This window comes from Oncorhynchus kisutch, unplaced genomic scaffold (genome assembly GCF_002021735.2).
Source record: "Oncorhynchus kisutch isolate 150728-3 unplaced genomic scaffold, Okis_V2 scaffold4063, whole genome shotgun sequence".
Lineage (NCBI taxonomy): Eukaryota > Metazoa > Chordata > Actinopteri > Salmoniformes > Salmonidae > Oncorhynchus > Oncorhynchus kisutch.
Window position 1 is genome coordinate 68591 of NW_022266008.1, and position 26699 is coordinate 95289.

The following is a 26699-nucleotide window of genomic DNA, read 5'->3' on the forward strand; positions in this document are numbered from 1 at the left end:
GGTGAAACCATTTGTTACAGGTATAGTACCATAAGACATACATCTATTCCTGCGTCCCATATGGCACCCTATTCCCTACATAGTGCACTACTTTTGACCAGGCCCCATAGGGCACTATATAGGGAAAGGTTGCCCTAGAACATGAATCACAACATGAAGGGTTCAAGTGGGATTTTGTCCCATTCCTAAACCATTCCTAGAGTTGCTATTGGCTTCAGATCAGAAGGCTACATCCCAACGTTGACATGACATCCCAGAGAGGACGGAGGAGAGGAGGAAGGGAACATCCCAGAGAGGACAGAGGAGAGGAGGAAGGGAACATCCCAGAGAGGACGGAGGAGAAGAGGAAGGGAACATCCCAGAGAGGACAGAGGAGAGGAGAAGAGGAAGGGAACATCCCAGAGATTACAGAGGAGAGGAGAAAGGGAACATCCCAGAGAGGACAGAGGAGAGGAGGAAGGGAACATCCCAGAGAGGACAGAGGAGAGGAGGAAGGGAACATCCCAGAGAGGACGGAGGAGAGGAGAAGAGGAAGGGAACATCCCAGAGAGGACAGAGGAGAGGAGAAGAGGAAGGGAACATCTCAGAGAGGACAGAGGAGAGGAGAAGAGGAAGGGAACATCCCAGAGAGGACAGAGAGGAGAAGAGGAAGGGAACATCCCAGAGCGGACAGAGGAGAGGAGAAGAGGAAGGGAACATCCCAGAGAGGACGGAGGAGATGAGGAAGGGAACATCCCAGAGAGGACGGAGGAGATGAAGGGAACATCCCAGAGAGGATGGAGGAGAGGAGAAGAGGAAGGGAACATCCCAGAGAGGACGGAGGAGAGGAGAAGAGGAAGGGAACATCCCAGAGAGGACAGAGGAGAGGAGAAGAGGAAGGGAACATCCCAGAGAGGACGGAGGAGAGGAGAAGAGGATAGGAACATCCCAGAGAGGACACTCTAAATAAATGCAGAGTGTTTCTGAACCACTACCAAACACAACACTGTTCTGGGTGACCATCAACATGAGGCTGCAGGGCAGTTAGGAACTAATGGAAAACTGTTGAACAGAAACTAAACAGAGGAAACTCACCAACACAGACAGATCCTGCCAGTGTGTAGATAAACGAGGTCCATCCTAGCAGAGATGATAGAAAAACTGTTGTTTTTAACTGGCATTGATAATGCATTTTGTTACCTCATTACCAAGTTAACTGTCACAGTATACACAACAATCACGACATTTATAAAGCCTCATATTCTAAATGATGTGACTTGGTGGGCGAGTCTGACCACTTGGTATACCGACGTCTTGCCATGTGAGCTGTGGGCCATAACACTGAGATGGTCTCATATCTAATCCACCATAGGGCCCTGTAATACGATGACGTGGGAGCCATCCATTCAACGCACCAACACTGACTGTGTGCACACACACACACACACACACACACAAAGTAATGGACTACTTAACGTCTTACGTATGGTATTATGTGACCATTCAACACAGCACCACTGACTCCATAGCAACCACACAGCACCACTGACTCCATAGCAACCACACAGCACCACTGACTCCATAGCAACCACACAGCACCACTGACTCCATAGAGAACAGGCAGGGTGACCATGGAAACCAAGCCAGTTGTATAAACTTTAGAAGACTCCCAACCCCTGGAGGACTTCTGTTTGTCACAGACAGTAGATAGCAACTTTCTCCCACCACAAACCAACGTCAGGTACAGTACAGTTCCCACAATGAGAAAGCGTGTGTCATACACACCACACAGCACTTAGGGTTTGAGTTGAAAGGTTCTGCTAACTTTACTGAAAAGGTCAACAGATTTAGTGCCAGATTGTGGATGAATGGAGCACACAGAACAATATCGTTACAGTAGACCAAGCTCTGGTCCATGGTGTTACATGCAGCTTGAGCTTTCTTCAAGGAGCACGTAACGCCCTGGACCAGAGCCACAGAAGGCCTATTCAGTAAAGATGGTTTCACCTGAAGGAACTGGTTGTACATGCTTGGCTCCTCCATCCAGCTTGAAGTCCAGATATAGTGTTGGAGTCCTGGTGAAGACTTTTGACTGGACAAAAAAAAGGACAAGACATTTATAGTATTTCATTGACCCCCAACATTCAGGCAGCACCCCTTTAACACCTAGCACCCTGATCTGTTGGTGTTACCCTTCCCACAGCCTCTTTTAACACCTAGCACCCTGATCTGTTGGTGTTACCCTTCCAGACCAGCCCTACTGTAATGGAAGACCAGACCAGCCCTACTGTAATGGAAGACCAGACCAGCCCTACTGTGGTGGAAGACCAGACCAGCCCTACTGTGGTGAAAGACCAGACCAGCCCTACTGTGGTGGAAGACCAGACCAGCCCTACTGTGAGGGAAGACCAGACCAGCCCTACTGTGAGGGAAGACAGTGTTACCTGGTGCTGACTTTTCAGTGTAACATTTCTAGTGTTGATTAAGGTGTTAAAGTAGCTCTGTAAGTGTTAAACACTCATTGGTTTAGAAGAAACCCAGTGTTGGTGTTAATACCCAGTGTTGAACTAAAACCACGCCCATCATTATCATATTTCCCAGCATGCTCTACTGCAGTTAGATATTTTTTTGAATTGTTTGTTTCGATATCTATGTTTTTGAATGTACAGTGATTAATTAATGAAATATAAATAACATACATTTTTCTAAGCTAATCCAATCTGTTATATGGATTCATTGCACCCATTACTGAAATGGTTGATCCAGTTTAGATGATTACGGTATTCTTCCGATCCCAGCAGTGATTCTGAATCAGGTTGCAGGTGAATAAAAATTCTAAATGTTGGATATCCCCACTCTGGCTGGATTCCAATAGGAATTACACATCACTTTGCAAGCCAGCATAATGTGATTTGCAGGCCTACATTTTTCCTGTAAACCATGAGTTTCAGGCCACTTTATTAGGGTAAAACTAAGCCCTCAAAAATAAGGCTTTGTGAATGATGTGTTGTATTGTGTTAAATAATACAATTGTAATGATAACATAATCGCTTAGGATCTCATTTGGTGAAGGCCACAGGACGGAAAATGGATGAAAGCAACAACCATAACTGTGTTTGAATACCCGTACTAACATACTGTATACTACATACTTAATGAGTATATATACACACTACATAATATAAGTCTCTTTTAGTATACTGTAAACAAACAGTATCCTTTCAGTTGAGTGTAGTAGCGCTTCGCCTGTCTATCGGAAGTTGATGCTGTCACTATGTAACTCCTTGCTAGTTTGTTAGTATAGATAACATATTAATAGCTAGCCATCTTACGACTTCATTAACAATGTCCATTGAGAACGCACCAAGACTATACCACTTAGCTAAGCTAAGAATGACGTGAATAAATCTAGTTAATAAATGTTGGGTAGGTAGTTAGATAGCATATAGTTAATATACTGGAAAGTTCAATGTATTAGTAGCCAACTAACATTACGTAGCTAGCTAACATACCAGTACATACAAGCAATTGTTGTAATGATATGCGGTTCGTAAGGCTAGCGTAGCTAACCATTTGTAAGCCAGCATAACGTGTAACGTAACTTATTTGAAAAGTCATTACATTGCTCAACATTTCTTTAACATTTGTCATAGTTAGTTTAAAGCAATGAATTTGTATCCGCTCTCATCAGACGTCTGCTGCTCATGTCTCTGTCACTAACAAATACAGGCATGGATCGTAACTCAACAAGTCACTTGAAAGGCAAGGCACTCTGGGAAATAAGGCTTCCACACTAAGCAGTGTGTTCATGTAACACTGAAAGTGTGGACCAGTATAGACACTGGACCAGTGTTAAATGTAACACTCTCAGTGTTTATTTAACACTGAAGAATATGCTGTGACAGTATCAGTGAACACCATAACACTGAGTTAGTGTAACATTTTAATGCCACTGGTGTTGGAAAGTATCAGTGTTAAAAGGGCAACACTTTGAAAAGCGTAAATTCAACACTTTCTGGTGGTTCTCATATAAACACTTAAAAGGTGTGAAATTGAACAACCACAGTGTGTTTTACCAATCAAATTGTGCTGTGCAGCTATCCCACCCAGCCCCAGTCCCAGCTCAGTCTTAGCCCAGTCCCAGCCCCAGTCCCAGTTCAGTCCTATCCCACCCAGCCCCAGTCCCAGTTCAGTCCTAGCCCACCCATCCCCAGTCCCAGCTCAGTCCTAGCCCAGTCCCAGCCCCAGTCCCAGCCCAGTCCCAGTTCAGTCCCAGCCCAGTCCCAGCCCCAGTCCCACCCAGTCCCACCCCCAGCCCAGTCCCAGCCCAGTCCCACCCCCAGCCCAGTCCCACCCCCAGCCCCAGTCCCAGTTCAGTCCCAGCCCAGTCCCAGCCCCAGTCCCACCCAGCCCCACTCCCACCCCCAGCTCAGTCCCACCCCCAGCTCAGTCCCACCCCCAGCCCAGTCCCAGCCTCAACACATTTACATACAGATAACTGCCAAAATGAAGGAAACACAAATGAGGAATACAAAATATATTGAAAGCAGGGGCTTCCACACAGGTGTGGTTCCTGAGTTAATTAAGGAATTAACATCCCATCATGCTTAGCGTTCTGTATAATGTGTGTTGTGTCTCAGTCACCAGATCTCAACCCAATTGAACACTTACTGGAGATCCTGGACCAACGCCTGAGACAGCGTTTTCCACCACCATCAACAAAACACAAAATGATGGAATTTCCAGTGGAAAAATGGTGTCTTATCCCTCAGCTTGTAGAATCTACGGTGCATTGAAGCTGTTCTGGCAGCTCGTGGTGCCCAATGACACATTAAAACACTTTATTTTGGTGTTTCCTTTATTTTGACAGTTACCTGTCTATTACCCTGTTGGCCATCGTTAGCCTCTCTGCCTGTCTGTAGTGTCTCCCCCTGCCCTGTAGTAACCAGAGGCAACCCGTTTCCCAGCTTCAACACATTTTCATGTGTAAAATGACAAACCTTATGGACGTCATTAGAAACTCTGTCTGTCTCCTCTCCTGCCCTAGAGAAACCCCGCCAGGCAATACGGTCCCAGCGATGCCCCGCCCCTTTCCCAGTTCAACACATTTTCATGTGTAAAATGACAAACCTTATGGACGTCATTAGAAACTCTGTCTGTCAGTCTTCTCTCCTGCCCTAGAGTAACCCCAAACCAAACCTGCCCTGGTCAAATTTACATCTGAAACATGACAAACCCACTTCCCCAGAAACCTGCAACTCATTTCCTGTCTCGTCTAACTCAGCAGACAGACACAGAGAAAATAAGGAGGAGAAGGAGAGGGGGGTGAGAAAGAGGATGGATACTCGTGAAGATGTAATTGCCTGCAAACGTCACATGATGAAGCTGAATGTCTTGTGGTTGGTTGGCATTTCTGGCGAGGGATATCTAGGCCTGAGGCTTTCAACATCTCAGTCATTGTATTGTATAAAGTTTTCTGGCTTTGATATGGGCAAGACCCCAGCACATCATATCAACAGCCGACACTAAGTATTCATTCTGTATAATACAGTGACAAAGGAACAATGATGATGACAATGATGGCGATGATAAACTCCCCCCCTTTTTCATCCACTGTGGTTTTGGACCTATGATTACAAATGCGTTACATTGTAGGGTGAGAAATATATAAATCTATTTTTAGTCGTTTAAGTTTATACATGTTTCTCCTAAATGCGTTTAGCAGCGGCGCACTGCCGTTGCTAATTCATGGACGCCACCGAACAGCGTATATAAAAATAAGAAATCATGTTACCATCCCGTGGTGCAGCGCTGCTAAGCGCATATAGGGGAAACACTGGTTGATGTCATGTGGAAGTCAGAACAAACATCCATAAGAACTTGTATAAACTTAAATAACTAAAACCCAGATAAAATATGTAGAAAATATAATAAGAGCAATATATATATATTTTAATGATTACCTTTGAGAACTAACAATCCCCCAAAATAAAAAATAAACAGTCGGGGAGAATCCAAAATGTAAGAAATATCATGTCATGGGGCCACGATTGATTTTGTTATACTGTTTGAGTCATTCAGATAGCATAAGAACACGCCATAAGCCACAGCAAAATGTGTAGAATTGAAGGACATTTAGCTTTAAAATCTTCTCTCAGCCCTATGGCACATTTTTTTTGAATGGCATGAAATTAGCTTTAAAAAACACAGTACAATGTTCTCTCTGCCCCGCGGCAAAATGTATAGAATTGCAGGAAATTTGCGTTAAAACAGCAGCAGTTTGTCTCTGCGGCCAAGAAGAGGGCCTCTAAAACCGCACATCTGGCCACACCCACTACCACCACCCGGGTTATGGTTAGTATGGTGCTCCTGGCCTGTACACCCAGGGTTAAGGTTAGTATGGTGCTCCTGACCTGTACACCCAGGGTTAAGGTTAGTATGGTGCTCCTGGCCTGTACACCCAGGGTTATGGTTAGTATGGTGCTCCTGACCTGTACACCCAGGGTTATGGTTAGTATGGTGCTCCTGGCCTGTACACCCAGGGTTATGGTTAGTATGGTGCTCCTGGCCTGTACCCCCAGGGTTATGGTTAGTATGGTGCTCCTGGCCTGTACACCCAGGGTTATGGTTAGTATGGTGCTCCTGGCCTGTACACCCAGGGTTATGGTTAGTATGGTGCTCCTGGCCTGTACACCCAGGGTTATGGTTAGTATGGTGCTCCTGGCCTGTACACCCAGGGTTATGGTTAGTATGGTGCTCCTGACCTGTACACCCAGGGTTATGGTTAGTATGGTGCTCCTGACCTGTACACCCAGGGTTATGGTTAGTATGGTGCTCCTGGCCTGTACACCCAGGGTTATGGTTAGTATGGTGCTCCTGGCCTGTACACCCAGGGTTATGGTTAGTATGGTGCTCCTGGCCTGTACACCCAGGGTTATGGTTAGTATGGTGCTCCTGGCCTGTACACCCAGGGTTATGGTTAGTATGGTGCTCCTGGCCTGTACACCCAGGGTTATGGTTAGTATGGTGCTCCTGACCTGTACACCCAGGGTTATGGTTAGTATGGTGCTCCTGACCTGTACACCCAGGGTTATGGTTAGTATGGTGCTCCTGGCCTGTACACCCAGGGTTATGGTTAGTATGGTGCTCCTGGCCTGTACACCCAGGGTTATGGTTAGTATGGTGCTCCTGGCCTGTACACCCAGGGTTATGGTTAGTATGGTGCTCCTGGCCTGTACACCCAGGGTTATGGTTAGTATGGTGCTCCTGGCCTGTACACCCAGGGTTATGGTTAGTATGGTGCTCCTGGCCTGTACACCCAGGGTTATGGTTAGTATGGTGCTCCTGGCCTGTACACCCAGGGTTATGGTTAGTATGGTGCTCCTGGCCTGTACACCCAGGGTTATGGTTAGTATGGTGCTCCTGGCCTGTACACCCAGGGTTATGGTTAGTATGGTGCTCTCACCTGTACACCCAGGGTTATGGTTAGTATGGTGCTCTCACCTGTACACCCAGGGTTATGGTTAGTATGGTGCTCCTGGCCTGTACCCCCAGGGTTATGGTTAGTATGGTGCTCCTGGCCTGTACACCCAGGGTTATGGTTAGTATGGTGCTCCTGGCCTGTACACCCAGGGTTATGGTTAGTATGGTGCTCCTGGCCTGTACACCCAGGGTTATGGTTAGTATGGTGCTCCTGGCCTGTACACCCAGGGTTATGGTTAGTATGGTGCTCCTGGCCTGTACACCCAGGGTTATGGTTAGTATGGTGCTCCTGGCCTGTACACCCAGGGTTATGGTTAGTATGGTGCTCTCACCTGTACACCCAGGGTTATGGTTAGTATGGTGCTCTCACCTGTACACCCAGGGTTATGGTTAGTATGGTGCTCCTGGCCTGTACCCCCAGGGTTATGGTTAGTATGGTGCTCCTGGCCTGTACACCCAGGGTTATGGTTAGTATGGTGCTCCTGGCCTGTACACCCAGGGTTATGGTTAGTATGGTGCTCCTGGCCTGTACACCCAGGGTTATGGTTAGTATGGTGCTCCTGGCCTGTACACCCAGGGTTATGGTTAGTATGGTGCTCCTGGCCTGTACACCCAGGGTTATGGTTAGTATGGTGCTCCTGGCCTGTACACCCAGGGTTATGGTTAGTATGGTGCTCCTGGCCTGTACACCCAGGGTTATGGTTAGTATGGTGCTCCTGGCCTGTACACCCAGGGTTATGGTTAGTATGGTGCTCTCACCTGTACACCCAGGGTTATGGTTAGTATGGTGCTCTCACCTGTACACCCAGGGTTATGGTTAGTATGGTGCTCCTGGCCTGTACCCCCAGGGTTATGGTTAGTATGGTGCTCCTGGCCTGTACACCCAGGGTTATGGTTAGTATGGTGCTCCTGGCCTGTACACCCAGGGTTATGGTTAGTATGGTGCTCCTGGCCTGTACACCCAGGGTTATGGTTAGTATGGTGCTCCTGGCCTGTACACCCAGGGTTATGGTTAGTATGGTGCTCCTGGCCTGTACCCCCAGGGTTATGGTTAGTATGGTGCTCTCACCTGTACACCCAGGGTTATGGTTAGTATGGTGCTCCTGGCCTGTACACCCAGGGTTATGGTTAGTATGGTGCTCCTGGCCTGTACACCCAGGGTTATGGTTAGTATGGTGCTCCTGGCCTGTACCCCCAGGGTTATGGTTAGTATGGTGCTCTCACCTGTACACCCAGGGTTATGGTTAGTATGGTGCTCCTGGCCTGTACCCCCAGGGTTATGGTTAGTATGGTGCTCTCACCTGTACACCCAGGGTTATGGTTAGTATGGTGCTCCTGGCCTGTACACCCAGGGTTATGGTTAGTATGGTGCTCCTGGCCTGTACACCCAGGGTTATGGTTAGTATGGTGCTCCTGGCCTGTACCCCCAGGGTTATGGTTAGTATGGTGCTCTCACCTGTACACCCAGGGTTATGGTTAGTATGGTGCTCCTGGCCTGTACACATGTCTCCAAGGTGGCATAGCAGTTCAGACGTCTTTTGTCCTCGTCTTGTCGTGTCCTGTATATATATTTATTTACAACTTTTTCACATACATTTTATTTTTATTTTCCATCAACTCATCTTCAAAACACTCTCCTGCAACCCGCCTCACCAATGTATATTTATAAAAAAGTATTATTTACCTCAGATCTGTAATCCTCCAAGAAGCTAGCCAGAAACTCCAAGAAGCTAGCCTGAAACTAGCCAGAAGCTAATCCAGAAGCTAGTTCAGAAGCTAGTTAGCTCCTTTACTGGCAAATCGTTTTGTGGTCATCAGCTATCCTTTAGCTCGAAAATCTATCGCCAGTTCTGTACGGCGCAGCGCGGCTCGGAACGGAACATACCGGACCAATTTTTCTCTCCATGTCCCTGGACATTCATACCCGGATCTCACAGCTAGCTAGCTGCTATCCGTGTGACCATCGGAGCTAGCAAGCTCCGTCAATCACTCCTGAGTTCCATCAATCACACCTGGGCTGCAGTCACCTATCCGGACCCGTTTTACTGCCTTCGCGGAGCCCCACCGGGCCTTCACAACTGGACTGCCGACGTTATCTACCCGAAGGAGTTATTCGGCCGGCTCCTCCGTCGCGACGTTACCTGAACGCCCATCTGCGGCCTGCTAACCGTTAGCTGTCTTACCGGCTGCTATCTGAATAGACAATCGGACAATTTTTTTATTATTATTTTTTTTTAAATTATTTTTTAAATTATTATTATTATATTTTCTTCTTGGGCCTCTATAACTATATCTATTGTTTTTATTTTTGTTGTTGTTGTGTGATTTGGATTAATCCCCTCTACCACACGGAACCCCACTAATCTACTGACGGAACGTAAGGGGTGGCTAACAGACCTCCATCCTATGCTAGCTTGCTACCGATGCCCTGGCTAGCTGTCTAAATCACCAACCAACCTCTCCACTCACCGGACCCTTTTGATCACTCGACTAAGCATGCCTATCCTTAATGTCAATATGTCTTGTCCATTTCTGTTCTGGTTAGTGTTTATTGGCTTATTTCACTGTAGAGCCTCTAGTCCTGCTCACTATACCTTATCCAACCTATTAGTTCCACCACCCACACATGCAATGACATCTCCTGGTTTCAACGATGTTTCTAGAGACAATATCTCTCTCTTCATCACTCAATACCTAGGTTTACCTCCACTGTATTCACATCCTGCCATACATCTGTCTGTACATTATACCTTGATGCTATTTTATCGCCCCCAGAAACCTCCTTTTACTCTATGTTCCAGACGTTCTAGACGACCAATTCTCATAGCTTTTAGCCGTACCCTTATTCTACTCCTCCTATGTTCCTCTGGCGATGTAGAGGTGAATCCAGGCCCTGCAGTGCCTAGCTCCACTCCTATTCCCCAGGCGCTCTCTTTTGACGACTTCTGTAACCGTAATAGCCTTGGTTTCATGCATGTTAACATTAGAAGCCTCCTCCCTAAGTTTGTTCTATTCACTGCTTTAGCACACTCTGCCAACCCGGATGTTCTAGCTGTGTCTGAATCCTGGCTTAGGAAGACCACCAAAAATTCTGAAGTTTTAATTCCAAACTACAACATTTTCAGACAAGATAGAACTGCCAAAGGGGGCGGTGTTGCAATCTACTGCAAAGATAGCCTGCAGAGTTCTGTCCTACTATCCAGGTCTGTACCCAAACAATTTGAACTTCTACTTTTAAAAATCCACCTCTCTAAAAACAAGTCTCTCACCGTTGCCGCCTGCTATAGACCACCATCTGCCCCCAGCTGTGCTCTGGACACCATATGTGAACTGATTGCCCCCCATCTATCTTCAGAGTTCGTGCTGCTAGGCGACCTAAACTGGAACATGCTTAACACCCCAGCCATCCTACAATCTAAACTTGATGCCCTCAATCTCACACAAATAATCAATGAACCTACCAGGTACCTCCCCAAAACCTTAAACACGGGCACCCTCATAGATATCATCCTAACCAACTTCCCCTCTAAATACACCTCTGCTGTCTTCAACCAAGATCTCAGCGATCACTGCCTCATTGCCTGCATCCGTAATGGGTCAGCGGTCAAACGACCTCCACTCATCACTGTAAAACGCTCCCTGAAACACTTCTGCGAGCAGGCCTTTCTAATCGACCTGGCCGGGGTATCCTGGAAGGATATTGATCTCATCCCGTCAGTAGAGGATGCCTGGATATTTTTTAAAAATGCCTTCCTAACCATCTTAAATAAACATGCCCCATTCAAGAAATTTAGAACCAGGAACAGATATAGCCCTTGGTTCTCCCCAGACCTGACTGCCCTTAACCAACACAAAAACATCCTATGGCGTTCTGCATTAGCATCGAACAGCCCCCGTGATATGCAGCTGTTCAGGGAAGCTAGAAATCATTATACACAGGCAGTTAGAAAAGCCAAGGCTAGCTTTTTCAAGCAGAAATTTGCTTCCTGCAACACTAACTCAAAAAAGTTCTGGGACACTGTAAAGTCCATGGAGAATAAGAACACCTCCTCCCAGCTGCCCACTGCACTGAAGATAGGAAACACTGTCACCACTGATAAATCCACCATAATTGAGAATTTCAATAAGCATTTTTCTACGGCTGGCCATGCTTTCCACCTGGCTACTCCTACCCCGGACAACAGCACTGCACCCCCAACAGCAACTCGCCCAAGCCTTCCCCATTTCTCCTTCTCCCAAATCCATTCAGCTGATGTTCTGAAAGAGCTGCAAAATCTGGACCCCTACAAATCAGCCGGGCTAGACAATCTGGACCCTTTCTTTCTAAAATTATCTGCCGAAATTGTTGCCACCCCTATTACTAGCCTGTTCAACCTCTCTTTCGTGTCGTCTGAGATTCCCAAAGATTGGAAAGCAGCTGCGGTCATCCCCCTCTTCAAAGGGGGGGACACTCTTGACCCAAACTGCTACAGACCTATATCTATCCTACCGTGCCTTTCTAAGGTCTTCGAAAGCCAAGTCAACAAACAGATTACCGACCATTTCGAATCTCACCATACCTTCTCTGCTATGCAATCTGGTTTCAGAGCTGGTCATGGGTGCACCTCAGCCACGCTCAAGGTCCTAAACGATATCTTAACCGCCATCGATAAGAAACATTACTGTGCAGCCGTATTCATTGATCTGGCCAAGGCTTTCGACTCTGTCAATCACCATATCCTCATCGGCAGACTCGACAGCCTTGGTTTCTCAAATGATTGCCTCGCCTGGTTCACCAACTACTTCTCTGATAGAGTTCAGTGTGTCAAGTCGGAGGGTCTGCTGTCCGGACCTCTGGCAGTCTCTATGGGGGTGCCACAGGGTTCAATTCTTGGACCGACTCTCTTCTCTGTATACATCAATGAGGTCGCTCTTGCTGCTGGTGAGTCCCTGATCCACCTCTACGCAGACGACACCATTCTGTATACTTCCGGCCCTTCTTTGGACACTGTGTTAACAACCCTCCAGGCAAGCTTCAATGCCATACAACTCTCCTTCCGTGGCCTCCAATTGCTCTTAAATACAAGTAAAACTAAATGCATGCTCTTCAACCGATCGCTACCTGCACCTACCCGCCTGTCCAACATCACTACTCTGGACGGCTCTGACTTAGAATACGTGGACAACTACAAATACTTAGGTGTCTGGTTAGACTGTAAACTCTCCTTCCAGACCCATATCAAACATCTCCAATCCAAAGTTAAATCTAGAATTGGCTTCCTATTTCGCAACAAAGCATCCTTCACTCATGCTGCCAAACATACCCTTGTAAAACTGACCATCCTACCAATCCTCGACTTTGGCGATGTCATTTACAAAATAGCCTCCAATACCCTACTCAACAAATTGGATGCAGTCTATCACAGTGCAATCCGTTTTATCACCAAAGCCCCATATACTACCCACCATTGCGACCTGTACGCTCTCGTTGGCTGGCCCTCGCTTCATACTCGTCGCCAAACCCACTGGCTCCATGTCATCTACAAGACCCTGCTAGGTAAAGTCCCCCCTTATCTCAGCTCGCTGGTCACCATAGCATCTCCCACCTGTAGCACACGCTCCAGCAGGTATATCTCTCTAGTCACCCCCAAGACCAATTCTTTCTTTGGCCGCCTCTCCTTCCAGTTCTCTGCTGCCAATGACTGGAACGAACTACAAAAATCTCTGAAACTGGAAACACTTATCTCCCTCACTAGCTTTAAGCACCAACTGTCAGAGCAGCTCACAGATTACTGCACCTGTACATAGCCCACCTATAATTTAGCCCAAACAACTACCTCTTTCCCAACTGTATTTAATTTTTATTTATTTATTTATTTTGCTCCTTTGCACCCCATTATTTTTTTATTTCTACTTTGCACATTCTTCCATTGCAAAACTACCATTCCAGTATTTTACTTGCTATATTGTATTTACTTTGCCATCATGGCCTTTTTTTGCCTTTACCTCCCTTCTCACCTCATTTGCTCACATTGTATATAGACTTGTTTATACTGCATTATTGACTGTATGTTTGTTTTTACTCCATGTGTAACTCTGTGTCGTTTTATCTGTCGAACTGCTTTGCTTTATCTTGGCCAGGTCGCAATTGTAAATGAGAACTTGTTCTCAACTTGCCTACCTGGTTAAATAAAGGTAAATAAATAAAATAAATAAACACCCAGGGTTATGGTTAGTATGGTGCTCCTGGCCTGTACACCCAGGGTTATGGTTAGTATGGTGCTCCTGGCCTGTACCCCCAGGGTTATGGTTAGTATGGTGCTCTCACCTGTACACCCAGGGTTATGGTTAGTATGGTGCTCCTGGCCTGTACACCCAGGGTTATGGTTAGTATGGTGCTCCTGGCCTGTACACCCAGGGTTATGGTTAGTATGGTGCTCTCACCTGTACACCCAGGGTTATGGTTAGTATGGTGCTCCTGGCCTGTACCCCCAGGGTTATGGTTAGTATGGTGCTCCTGGCCTGTACACCCAGGGTTATGGTTAGTATGGTGCTCCTGGCCTGTACACCCAGGGTTATGGTTAGTATGGTGCTCCTGGCCTGTACACCCAGGGTTATGGTTAGTATGGTGCTCCTGGCCTGTACACCCAGGGTTATGGTTAGTATGGTGCTCCTGGCCTGTACACCCAGGGTTATGGTTAGTATGGTGCTCCTGGCCTGTACACCCAGGGTTATGGTTAGTATGGTGCTCTCACCTGTACACCCAGGGTTATGGTTAGTATGGTGCTCTCACCTGTACACCCAGGGTTATGGCTAGTATGGTGCTCCTGGCCTGTACCCCCAGGGTTATGGTTAGTATGGTGCTCCTGGCCTGTACACCCAGGGTTATGGTTAGTATGGTGCTCCTGGCCTGTACACCCAGGGTTATGGTTAGTATGGTGCTCCTGGCCTGTACACCCAGGGTTATGGTTAGTATGGTGCTCCTGGCCTGTACCCCCAGGGTTATGGTTAGTATGGTGCTCTCACCTGTACACCCAGGGTTATGGTTAGTATGGTGCTCCTGGCCTGTACACCCAGGGTTATGGTTAGTATGGTGCTCCTGGCCTGTACACCCAGGGTTATGGTTAGTATGGTGCTCCTGGCCTGTACACCCAGGGTTATGGTTAGTATGGTGCTCCTGGCCTGTACACCCAGGGTTATGGTTAGTATGGTGCTCTCACCTGTACCCCCAGGGCCTGTCCAGAGATGACAGCCACAGTGACCCCCTCCCTGCTGGGCTTGGGGACCTGGCTGTCCTTCAGCTCCTGGTACTGGGGCTCCACCATCTTGTCCTCCCTCCTCAGGTTGACCCACAGCTGCAGGCCCTGGACGGGCTCCTCAGACACGGGCATCTCTGCATGGACCACCCCTCGGCCTGCCGTCATCCACTTATGAAGCGACATGGACATAACCACACAGAGACGGACACAGAAACACACACGCACAGATACAGAGAGGCATAGACACACACACACAAAACACAATTACTAACCACATAAAGGAGAATTGTACAGTATAATATGCATGAACTCAATGTTGTCTGATATGATTTCCATAATATAACACCCATGTGGACTTAATACTGGAACTAACTGGTTTCCAGGAGGAAATTAACTTCACATGTACACCTTTCCTTCCCCAGGGCTGTGATATGTACCTAGTGGATGTCTATCTTCCCCAGTGCTGTGATATGTACCTAGTGGATGTCTATCTTCCCCAGGGCTGTGATATGTACCTAGTGGATGTCTATCTTCCCCAGTGCTGTGATATGTACCTAGTGGATGTCTATCTTCCCCAGTGCTGTGATATGTACCTAGTGGATGTCTATCTTCCCCAGGGCTGTGATATGTACCTAGTGGATGTCTATCTTCCCCAGGGCTGTGATATGTACCTAGTGGATGTCTATCTTCCCCAGTGCTGTGATATGTACCTAGTGGATGTCTATCTTCCCCAGGGCTGTGATATGTACCTAGTGGATGTCTATCTTCCCCAGTGCTGTGATATGTACCTAGTGGATGTCTATCTTCCCCAGGGCTGTGATATGTACCTAGTGGATGTCTATCTTCCCCAGGGCTGTGATATGTACCTAGTGGATGTCTATCTTCCCCAGGGCTGTGATATGTACCTAGTGGATGTCTATCTTCCCCAGGGCTGTGATATGTACCTAGTGGATGTCTATCTTCCCCAGGGCTGTGATATGTACCTAGTGGATGTCTATCTTCCCCAGTGCTGTGATATGTACCTAGTGGATGTCTATCTTCCCCAGGGCTGTGATATGTACCTAGTGGATGTCTATCTTCCCCAGGGCTGTGATATGTACCTAGTGGATGTCTATCTTCCCCAGTGCTGTGATATGTACCTAGTGGATATCTATCTTCCCCAGGGCTGTGATATGTACCTAGTGGATGTCTATCTTCCCCAGGGCTGTGATATGTACCTAGTGGATGTCTATCTTCCCCAGTGCTGTGATATGTACCTAGTGGATGTCTATCTTCCCCAGTGCTGTGATATGTACCTAGTGGATGTCTATCTTCCCCAGGGCTGTGATATGTACCTAGTGGATGTCTATCTTCCCCAGGGCTGTGATATGTACCTAGTGGATGTCTGTCTTCCCCAGGGCTGTGATATGTACCTAGTGGATGTCTATCTTCCCCAGTGCTGTGATATGTACCTAGTGGATGTCTATCTTCCCCAGTGCTGTGATATGTACCTAGTGGATGTCTATCTTCCCCAGTGCTGTGATATGTACCTAGTGGATGTCTATCTTCCCCAGGGCTGTGATATGTACCTAGTGGATGTCTATCTTCCCCAGTGCTGTGATATGTACCTAGTGGATGTCTATCTTCCCCAGTGCTGTGATATGTACCTAGTGGATGTCTATCTTCCCCAGGGCTGTGATATGTACCTAGTGGATGTCTATCTTCCCCAGGGCTGTGATATGTACCTAGTGGATGTCTATCTTCCCCAGGGCTGTGATATGTACCTAGTGGATGTCTATCTTCCCCAGGGCTGTGATATGTACCTAGTGGATGTCTATCTTCCCCAGTGCTGTGATATGTACCTAGTGGATGTCTATCTTCCCCAGGGCTGTGATATGTACCTAGTGGATGTCTATCTTCCCCAGGGCTGTGATATGTACCTAGTGGATGTATATCTTCCCCAGGGCTGTGATATGTACCTAGTGGATGTCTATCTTCCCCATGGCTGTGATATGTACCTAGTGGATGTCTATCTTCCCCAGGGCTGTGATATGTACCTAGTGGATGTCTATCTTCCCCAGGGCTGTGATATGTACCTAGTGGATGTCTATCTTCCCCAGGGCTGTGATATGTACCTAGTGGATGTCTATCTTCCCCAGTGCTGTGATATGTACCTAGTGGATGTCTATCTTCCCCAGGGCTGTGATATGTACCTAGTGGATGTCTGTCTTCCCCAATGCTGTGATATGTACCTAGTGGATGTCTGTCTTCCCCAGGGCTGTGATATGTACCTAGTGGATGTCTATCTTCCCCGTGCTGTGATATGTACCTAGTGGATGTCTATCTTCCCCGTGCTGTGATATGTACCTAGTGGATGTCTATCTTCCCCAGGGCTGTGATATGTACCTGGTGGATGTCTATCTTCCCCAGGGCTGTGATATGTACCTAGTGGATGTCTATCTTCCCCAGTGCTGTGATATGTACCTAGTGGATGTCTATCTTCCCCAGGGCTGTGATATGTACCTAGTGGATGTCTATCTTCCCCAGGGCTGTGATATGTACCTAGTGGATGTCTATCTTCCCCAGTGCTGTGATATGTACCTAGTGGATGTCTATCTTCCCCAGGGCTGTGATATGTACCTAGTGGATGTCTATCTTCCCCAGGGCTGTGATATGTACCTAGTGGATGTCTATCTTCCCCAGGGCTGTGATATGTACCTAGTGGATGTCTATCTTCCCCAGGGCTGTGATATGTACCTAGTGGATGTCTATCTTCCCCAGGGCTGTGATATGTACCTAGTGGATGTCTATCTTCCCCAGGGCTGTGATATGTACCTAGTGGATGTCTATCTTCCCCAGGGCTGTGATATGTACCTAGTGGATGTCTATCTTCCCCAGTGCTGTGATATGTACCTAGTGGATGTCTATCTTCCCCAGGGCTGTGATATGTACCTAGTGGATGTCTATCTTCCCCAGTGCTGTGATATGTACCTAGTGGATGTCTATCTTCCCCAGTGCTGTGATATGTACCTAGTGGATGTCTATCTTCCCCAGTGCTGTGATATGTACCTAGTGGATGTCTATCTTCTCCCCAGTGCTGTGATATGTACCTAGTGGATGTCTATCTTCCCCAGGGCTGTGATATGTACCTAGTGGATGTCTATCTTCCCCAGGGCTGTGATATGTACCTAGTGGATGTCTATCTTCCCCAGGGCTGTGATATGTACCTAGTGGATGTCTATCTTCCCCAGGGCTGTGATATGTACCTAGTGGATGTCTATCTTCCCCAGGGCTGTGATATGTACCTAGTGGATGTCTATCTTCCCCAGGGCTGTGATATGTACCTAGTGGATGTCTATCTTCCCCAGGGCTGTGATATGTACCTAGTGGATGTCTATCTTCCCCAGGGCTGTGATATGTACCTAGTGGATGTCTATCTTCCCCAGGGCTGTGATATGTACCTAGTGGATGTCTATCTTCCCCAGGGCTGTGATATGTACCTAGTGGATGTCTATCTTCCCCAGTGCTGTGATATGTACCTAGTGGATGTCTATCTTCCCCAGTGCTGTGATATGTACCTAGTGGATGTCTATCTTCCCCAGGGCTGTGATATGTACCTAGTGGATGTCTATCTTCCCCAGGGCTGTGATATGTACCTAGTGGATGTCTATCTTCCCCAGTGCTGTGATATGTACCTAGTGGATGTCTATCTTCCCCAGGGCTGTGATATGTACCTAGTGGATGTCTATCTTCCCCAGTGCTGTGATATGTACCTAGTGGATGTCTATCTTCCCAGGGCTGTGATATGTACCTAGTGGATGTCTATCTTCCCCAGGGCTGTGATATGTACCTAGTGGATGTCTATCTTCCCCAGGGCTGTGATATGTACCTAGTGGATGTCTATCTTCCCCAGGGCTGTGATATGTACCTAGTGGATGTCTATCTTCCCCAGGGCTGTGATATGTACCTAGTGGATGTCTATCTTCCCCAGTGCTGTGATATGTACCTAGTGGATGTCTATCTTCCCCAGGGCTGTGATATGTACCTAGTGGATGTCTATCTTCCCCAGGGCTGTGATATGTACCTAGTGGATGTCTATCTTCCCCAGGGCTGTGATATGTACCTAGTGGATGTCCATTGTTCTTCTCAAAGCTCCACTAACATTAAAAGAACACACTGGAAGGTTGTGTCCAAAATGGCTGCTACTACTTTTGGTCCAGGGGCTAAAAGCTGTGCACTAAATAGGGTCTAGAGCCCTCAAACTCAACGTTGGACCTCGAAGCCAGTTCCACTGCGTGTTCTCATCGTCCCCTCTAATCAGGGACAGATTTAGTCCTGGGAAACCAGGTGTGTGCAATTCATTATCAGGTAAAACAGAAAACCAGCAGGCTCCGGACCTCGTAGGGTAAGAGTTGAGTACCCTTGGTCTAGAGAATAAGGGCTCAGGGAATAGGGGTTTTAGCCAAAAGTAGTGCACTATATAGGGAATAGGGGTTTTAGTCCAAAGTAGTGCACTATATAGGGAATAGGGGTTTTAGTCCAAAGTAGTGCACTATATAGGGAATAGGGGTTTTAGTCCAAAGTAGTGCACTATATAGGGAATAGGGGTTTTAGTCAAAAGTAGTGCACTATATAGGGAATAGGGAGACATTTCTGATGCACATTGTCAGTGCCCAGAGGGTGATGCAGCGTTGCTGTGGGAAGCTGATTGGGCAATAACACTTCAAACTTTCATCAGCAGCTTTCCCCTCTTGTTCCACTGTGAGGAAACCTGCCTGCCCTGGGTTAGTAGCTCCCTGTTCCACTGTGAGGAAACCCATCTGCCCTGGGTTAGTAGCTCCCTGTTCACTGTGAGGAAACCCGTCTGCCCTGGGTTAGTAGCTCCCTGTTCCACTGTGAGGAAACCCGCCTGCCCTGGGTTAGTAGCTCCCTGTTCCACTGTGAGGAAACCCGTCTGCCCTGGGTTAGTAGCTCCCTGTTCCACTGTGAGGAAACCCGCCTGCCCTGGGTTAGTAGCTCCCTGTTCCACTGTGAGGAAACCCGTCTGCCCTGGGTTAGTAGCTCCCTGTTCCACTGTGAGGAAACCCGTCTGCCCTGGGTTAGTAGCTCCCTGTTCCACTGTGAGGAAACCCGTCTGCCCTGGGTTAGTAGCTCCCTGTTCCACTGTGAGGAAACCCGTCTGCCCTGGGTTAGTAGCTCCCTGTTCCACTGTGAGGAAACCCGTCTGCCCTGGGTTAGTAGCTCCCTGTTCCACTGTGAGGAAACCGGTCTGCCCTGGGTTAGTAGCTCCCTGTTCCACTGTGAGGAAACCCGTCTGCCCTGGGTTAGTAGCTCCCTGTTCCACTGTGAGGAAACCCGCCTGCCCTGGGTTAGTAGCTCCCTGTTCCACTGTGAGGAAACCCGTCTGCCCTGGGTTAGTAGCTCCCTGTTCCACTGTGAGGAAACCCGTCTGCCCTGGGTTAGTAGCTCCCTGTTCCACTGTGAGGAAACCCGTCTGCCCTGGGTTAGTAGCTCCCTGTTCCACTGTGAGGAAACCCGTCTGCCCCCCCCCCCCCAATGGTGTTTGTCTCTCCCGCTCTCTCTCTCTCACTGTTGCACACACACACACACACACACACACACACACACACACACACACACACACACACACACACACACACACACACACACACACCAAGTCTCTTGTAGTAGTATCTTAGTATTTTATTAGGATCCCTGTTAGCTGTTGAGAAAGAAGCAGCTCCTCTTACTGGGTCCACACAGAACATGACATAATTTAGTCTCCTTGTTCAACAGCCACACCATTCATTACTAGATTCAGCTGAGGTCCAGAACTTAGGGAATGATTTGTACCAAATACAAAGCTCTTAGTTTTAGAGATGTTCAGGACCAGTTTATTACTGGCCACACATTCCAAAACAGACTGCAACTCTTTAAGGGTTTCAGTGACTTCATTAGCTGTGGTTTCTGATGTGTACATGGTTGAATCATTAGCATACATAGACACACATGCTTTATTTAATGCCAGTGGCATTAGTGTCTATTTAGTGCCTATTAAACCACTTCCTGGTTGATGCTGACTGACTGACCAGGGACAACAGCTTTACGACTGCTGCATGGGAAAAACACAGGAAATGCCCCTGAAGGCACGATGCTTCATTGGTTCTGGTGGGAGTCTGGTGAAGAGTAGGAACCTACAGACCGTGTATGTGCCACAAGGTGTTTCTATACCTGTAAATCCCCTGGTTTCAGTAGTCCAGAGTGGCCACAGAAATCCTCATGGGCTGAAACGCCTTTCAAAACGTAGGTCACCTAAACAAAGACAAAATAGATGCAAATATATTCACAAACCCACAGATGAGCCATTGCTGATTTTATGTAACAGCTGAGAGGCAAAACAAAACATTAACTGTCCTCTGCAGTTATCCCTCCCCCGAATACCAACCGTTTCTACAGAAGTGGAAAACATTAACTGTCCTCTGCAGTTATCCCTCCCCCGAATACCAACCGTTTCTAGAGAAGTGGAAAACATTAACTGTCCTCTGCAGTTATCCCTCCCCCGAATACCAACCGTTTCTAGACAAGTGGAAAACATTAACTGTCCTCTGCAGTTATCCCTCCCCCGAATACCAACCGTTTCTAGACAAGTGGAAAACATTAACTGTCCTCTGCAGTTATCCCTCCCCCGAATACCAACCGTTTCTAGACAAGTGGAAAACATTAACTGTCCTCTGCAGTTATCCCTCCCCCGAATACCAACCGTTTCTAGACAAGTGGAAAACATTAACTGTCCTCTGCAGTTATCCCTCCCCCGAATACCAACCGTTTCTAGAGAAGTGGAAAACATTAACTGTCCTCTGCAGTTATCCCTCCCCCGAATACCAACCGTTTCTAGAGAAGTGGAAAACATTAACTGTCCTCTGCAGTTATCCCTCCCCCGAATACCAACCGTTTCTAGACAAGTGGAAAACAACTTGCTCTAAGTCTTTGCCAATTCAGGTTGAGATTAGGAAAGAGATGAATGAATCTCAGTTGTAAACATGAATGGTTTGGGAAGGAAATCTCATCATAAAGCTCGTAAGAAACATAGTATGGCAAATAATTTATTTCATATTTTCCTCATGCAAGTCTAACAGATGAAATATGTACAGTGTGTGTGTGTGTGTGTGTGTGTGTGTGTGTGTGTGTGTGTGTGTGTGTGTGTGTGTGTGTGTGTGTGTAATGCAGTGTCCGTTGACCAGGACAGACAAGAGCACGTGTTCACTCCCCGTGTCCATTCCACTGCCACATGGACTGAGGTCAAAACGGACAGGAAGTAGAAAGCTATAGAGGTCAGAGGTAAACATCTGTTTCTCAGAGAGGCTTCCAAACCTCCAGCCAGGGGGGCGAGAGCCTCTCTCTGATCTGGCTGCGCACGTGGCTTTGAGCTCTGAGATGTAACAGTGAGCCAACACACCTGCTGCATGGAATGCTGGGCCGTGGGCGCTTCAGCCCCGCCCCCGTCAGGTCTGGTCCAGTCCGCGGCCAGATGGACACTAAGCTACAGTATCGGCTGGTCTGTCCTGGTCTGTCCTGGTCCATCTGGTCTGGGCCATGGTAGACGCTATGTTAAGTTACACATGTATATACAGGATCAGCTGGTCTGAGCAATGGTAGACGCTATGTTAGGTTACACATGTATCTACAGTATCATCTGGTCTGGGCCATGGTAGACGCTATGTTAGGTTACACATGTATCTACAGTATCATCTGGTCTGGGCCATGGTAGACGCTATGTTAGGTTACACATGTATCTACAGTATCATCTGGTCTGGGCCATGGTAGACGCTATGTTAGGTTACACATGTATCTACAGTATCATCTGGTCTGGGCCATGGTAGACGCTATGTTAGGTTACACATGTATCTACAGTATCATCTGGTCTGGGCCATGGTAGACGCTATGTTAGGTTACACATGTATCTACAGTATCATCTGGTCTGGGCCATGGTAGACGCTATGTTAGGTTACACATGTATCTACAGTATCATCTGGTCTGGGCCATGGTAGACGCTATGTTAGGTTACACATGTATCTACAGTATCATCTGGTCTGGGCCATGGTAGACGCTATGTTAGGTTACACATGTATCTACAGTATCATCTGGTCTGGGCCATGGTAGACGCTATGTTAGGTTACACATGTATCTACAGTATCATCTGGTCTGGGCCATGGTAGATGCTATGTTAGGTTACACATGTATCTACAGTAGAGGTCAACCGATTAATCGGAATGGCCGATTAATTAGGGCCGATTTCAAGTTTTCATAACAATCGGAAATCCGTATTTTTGGACGCCGACTTGGCAGATTTTTTTCATATTTACACCTTTATTTAATATTTATTTAACGAGGCAAGTCAGTTAAGAACACGTTATTATTTTCAATGACGGCCTAGAAACGGTGGGTTAACTGCCTTGTTCAGGGGCAGAACGACAGATTTTTACCTTGTCAGCTGGGGGATTCAATCTTGCAACCTTACAGTTAACTAGTCCAATGCGCTAACCACCTGCCTCTTATTGCACTCCACGAGGAGGCTGCCTGTTACGCAAATGAAGTAAGCCAAGGTAAGTTGCTAGCTAGCATTAAACTTATCTTATAAAAAACAATCAATCAATCAATCATAATCAATAGTTAACTACACATGGTTGATGATATTACTAGTTTATCTAGCGTGTCCTGCATTGCATATAATCGATGCGGTGCGTATCGTTGCTCCAACGTGAACCTAACCATGAACATCAATGCCTTTCTTAAAATCAATACACAGAAGTATATATTTTTAAACCTGCATATTTAGCTAAATGAAATCCAGGTTAGCAGGCAATATTAACCGGGTGAAATTGTGTCACTTCTCTTGCGTTCATTGCGCGCAGAGTCAGTGTATATACAACAGTTTGGGCCGCCTAATTTGCCAGAAATGTACGTAATTATGACATAACATTGAAGGTTGTGCAATGGAACAGGAATATTTAGCCTTATGGATGCCGCCCGTTAGATAAAATACTGAACGGTTCCGTATTTCACTGAAATAAACGTTTTGTTTTCGAAATGATAGTTTCTGGATTCAACCATATTAATGACCAAAGGCTCGTATTTCTGTGTGTTATGTTGTAATTAAGTCTATGATTTGATAAAGTAGTCTGACTGAGCGATGGTAGGCAGCAGCAGGCTCGTAAGCATTCATTCAAACAGCACTTTCGTGCGTTTGCCAGCAGCTGTTTATGACTTCAAGCCCATCAACTCCCGAGATTAGGCTGGTGTAACCGATGTGAAATGGCTAGCTAGTTAGCTGGGTGCGCACTAATAGCGTTTCAAACTTGGAGACTTGGAGTAGTTGTTCCCCTTGCTCTGCATAGCTTGTGAGGTGTTTCCACACCTCACAAGCTACAGACAACAGACAACATGGAGAGTGGCAACACACAGCTAGGGACCATGTTCACAAATCTGATTGACCTTTAGCCATGTCTTCAAGCATTTTGTGAAAGTGTGATATGTGGTGCAGTTATGTGTGTCTGATGGCAGTGTATTCCAGACATGGGAAGCTCTCACAGAGAATGCAGATTTACTAAAGGTGCTTTTCCTTAGGGGAACTATACAGTCACCTCTCATGGCAGACCTTGTGGATCTGCTGCCATATGTCTGGGTTTTCTGTTTAACAAAAATATTGAGTGGAGGGGGAGCCAGGCCATTGAGGATCTTGAATACAAGACATGCGTCGGTGTATTGCACAAGATTTTCCCAACTCAGGAGCTCATGCTTTCTAAGGATGTGACAATGATGATGGCTATTGGGCTTCCTATCAAGCACTTTGAGAGCCTGTTTGTAGACAGACTGAATAGGTTTTAATGTTGTACAGCAAGCTTGGGCCCAACTAGTCAAGCAGTATGTTAAGTGGGGGAGTATCATAGATTTGAAGTACTGTTTTGCTACCTCTGTAGTCAAACAATTTCGTATAAATCGGAAATTAGCTAGGTTGAATTTGGTTATTTGAATGACCTTTTTCACATGCTTTTTAAAAGAGAGGTTGGAATCAAGTATGATGCCAAGGTACTTAAAATCGGATACCACCTGGAGCTTCTCCCCTGACACATAGACATCTGGCTCAGTAGCATCTGTGCCTATAAGTGCCTATAAGAACATCCAATAGTCAAAGGTTAATGAAATACAAATGGTATAGAGAGAAACTACAACCTAAAACATCTTACCTGGGAATACTGAAGACTCATGTTAAAAGGAACCACCAACTTTCATATGTTCTCATGTTCTGAGCAAGGAACTTAAACCTTAGCTTTCTTACACGGCACATATTGCACTTTTACTTTCTTCTCCAACACTTTGTTTTTGCATTATTTAAACCAAATTGAACATGTTTCATTATTTATTTGAGGCTAAATGTATTTTATTGATGTATTATATTAAGTTAAAATGAGTGTTCATTCAGTATTGTTGTAATTGTCATTTTTATAAATACATTTTAAAAAACGGCAGATTAATCGGTGTCTGCTTTTTTTGGCCCTCCAATAATCGGTATCGGCGTTGAAAAATCATAATCGGTCAACCTCTAATCTACAGTATCATCTGGTCTGGGCCATGGTGGACACTAGGCTAGGTTACACATGTATCTACAGTATCAGCTGGGCCTATGGCCTCATCTGGTCTGGGCCATGATAGACGCTATGTTAGGTTACACATGTATCTACAGTATCAAACACAGGCCGAGACTTTTCTATTAAAAACACTTGTTTTGACTCTATAAATTCCCACTGTGGACCATCGCCTTTATGGTTGAGGAAACCGTGATTCACCAACACCACTTCCAAAGCAGAAGTTTAATTTCCCTCCTCCCCTCTGTCTAAATATGTGATATTGGTGGGTTTTCATTCAAACCTCAGTATCCAAAAGCAAGCTAATGCTATGTATAACAAACCTATTGAGAAGCTTTCTCTGGACAAGGCTTACACTACAGTTGGCCTGTTAGTGCCATCTGCTGGTCGTTAGCAGGAAGTGCATCAATGATGTATGTGCCTCACCCTCCTTCATCTTTAATGAGGTATGTGCCTCATCCTCCCTCATCATTAATGGTGTATGTGCCTCACCCTCCCTCATCATTAATGGTGTATGTGCCTCATCCTCCCTCATCATTAATGGTGTATGTGCCTCATCCTCCCTCATCATTAATGGTGTATGTGCCTCACCCTCCCTCATCATTAATGGTGTACGTGCCTCACCCTCCCTCATCATTAATGGTGTACGTGCCTCACCCTCCCTCATCATTAATGGTGTACGTGCCTCACCCTCCCTCATCATTACTGCTGTATGTGCCTCATCCTCCCTCAACGGCCTCATATGAACCTGTTATTCCACATGACGGTCCGATCTGCCAGGGCTTCAGTCAGAACACAACATTGTATCACTCCAGATAGAGAGAGACAGTATAGATGCTGCATCGCGCTAGCTAGACAGGCAGAGAGAGAGAGAGAGAGAGAGAGAGAGAGAGAGAATAGATAGCCTACTCACGGTCTCAAATCCTCTGTGGGGGTGATCGGGGAAGCCAGATGGCTTTTTGACTTTGAACTCATCCAACATCAAGAAAGGATCCAGGTTAATCAGCTGAAATACATGGATGGACAAGATATCAGCCTACCATGTCATAATATGTGGTTTAGTTTGGTATTTTAAAAGGCTATTATTAAACATGATAAACTAGGCAGATGTAAGACAGACAGCATGACAGTAACTCACCTCCTTTCTTCCTATGCTTCTGCGGACATGGGCTCCCACACCTTCTACCTGCTCCACACTCAACACCGTCTTCACAACTCTTCTTATCCTCATTGTAGAGGATAGGGTTATTTACTAGTAGTACCGTATTTATTATGGTACACCTTGAACAAAAATACTGAAGAGAAAAGGAAAAATAACTGCATTGAATATATAGCCAAAGCCTTCAAATACCCACCGTTATTGTTCAACGTCAATACA

General features: G+C 46.5%; 1 protein-coding gene across 3 annotated transcripts in view; it reads right to left on the minus strand.

The window, feature by feature from the left end:
* Nucleotides 1-26699, minus strand: part of LOC109886293 (pirin) — a 29736-nt gene that overhangs the window by 2398 nt on the left and 639 nt on the right. Inside the window, exons 2-7 of one of the 3 annotated variants that reach the window (XM_031822081.1) lie at nucleotides 26460-26616; nucleotides 26235-26327; nucleotides 20910-20990; nucleotides 14661-14867; nucleotides 1987-2071; nucleotides 1075-1119 (exon numbers count right to left, since the gene is read on the minus strand). In XM_031822081.1, the coding sequence (XP_031677941.1) occupies nucleotides 1075-1119; nucleotides 1987-2071; nucleotides 14661-14867; nucleotides 20910-20990; nucleotides 26235-26327; nucleotides 26460-26552 (604 nt within the window). In that variant the 5' untranslated portion in view covers nucleotides 26553-26616. The remainder of the gene's footprint in view (nucleotides 1-1074; nucleotides 1120-1986; nucleotides 2072-14660; nucleotides 14868-20909; nucleotides 20991-26234; nucleotides 26328-26459; nucleotides 26617-26699) is intronic. The other 2 variants (XM_031822083.1, XM_031822082.1) reach the window with 2 other exon arrangements.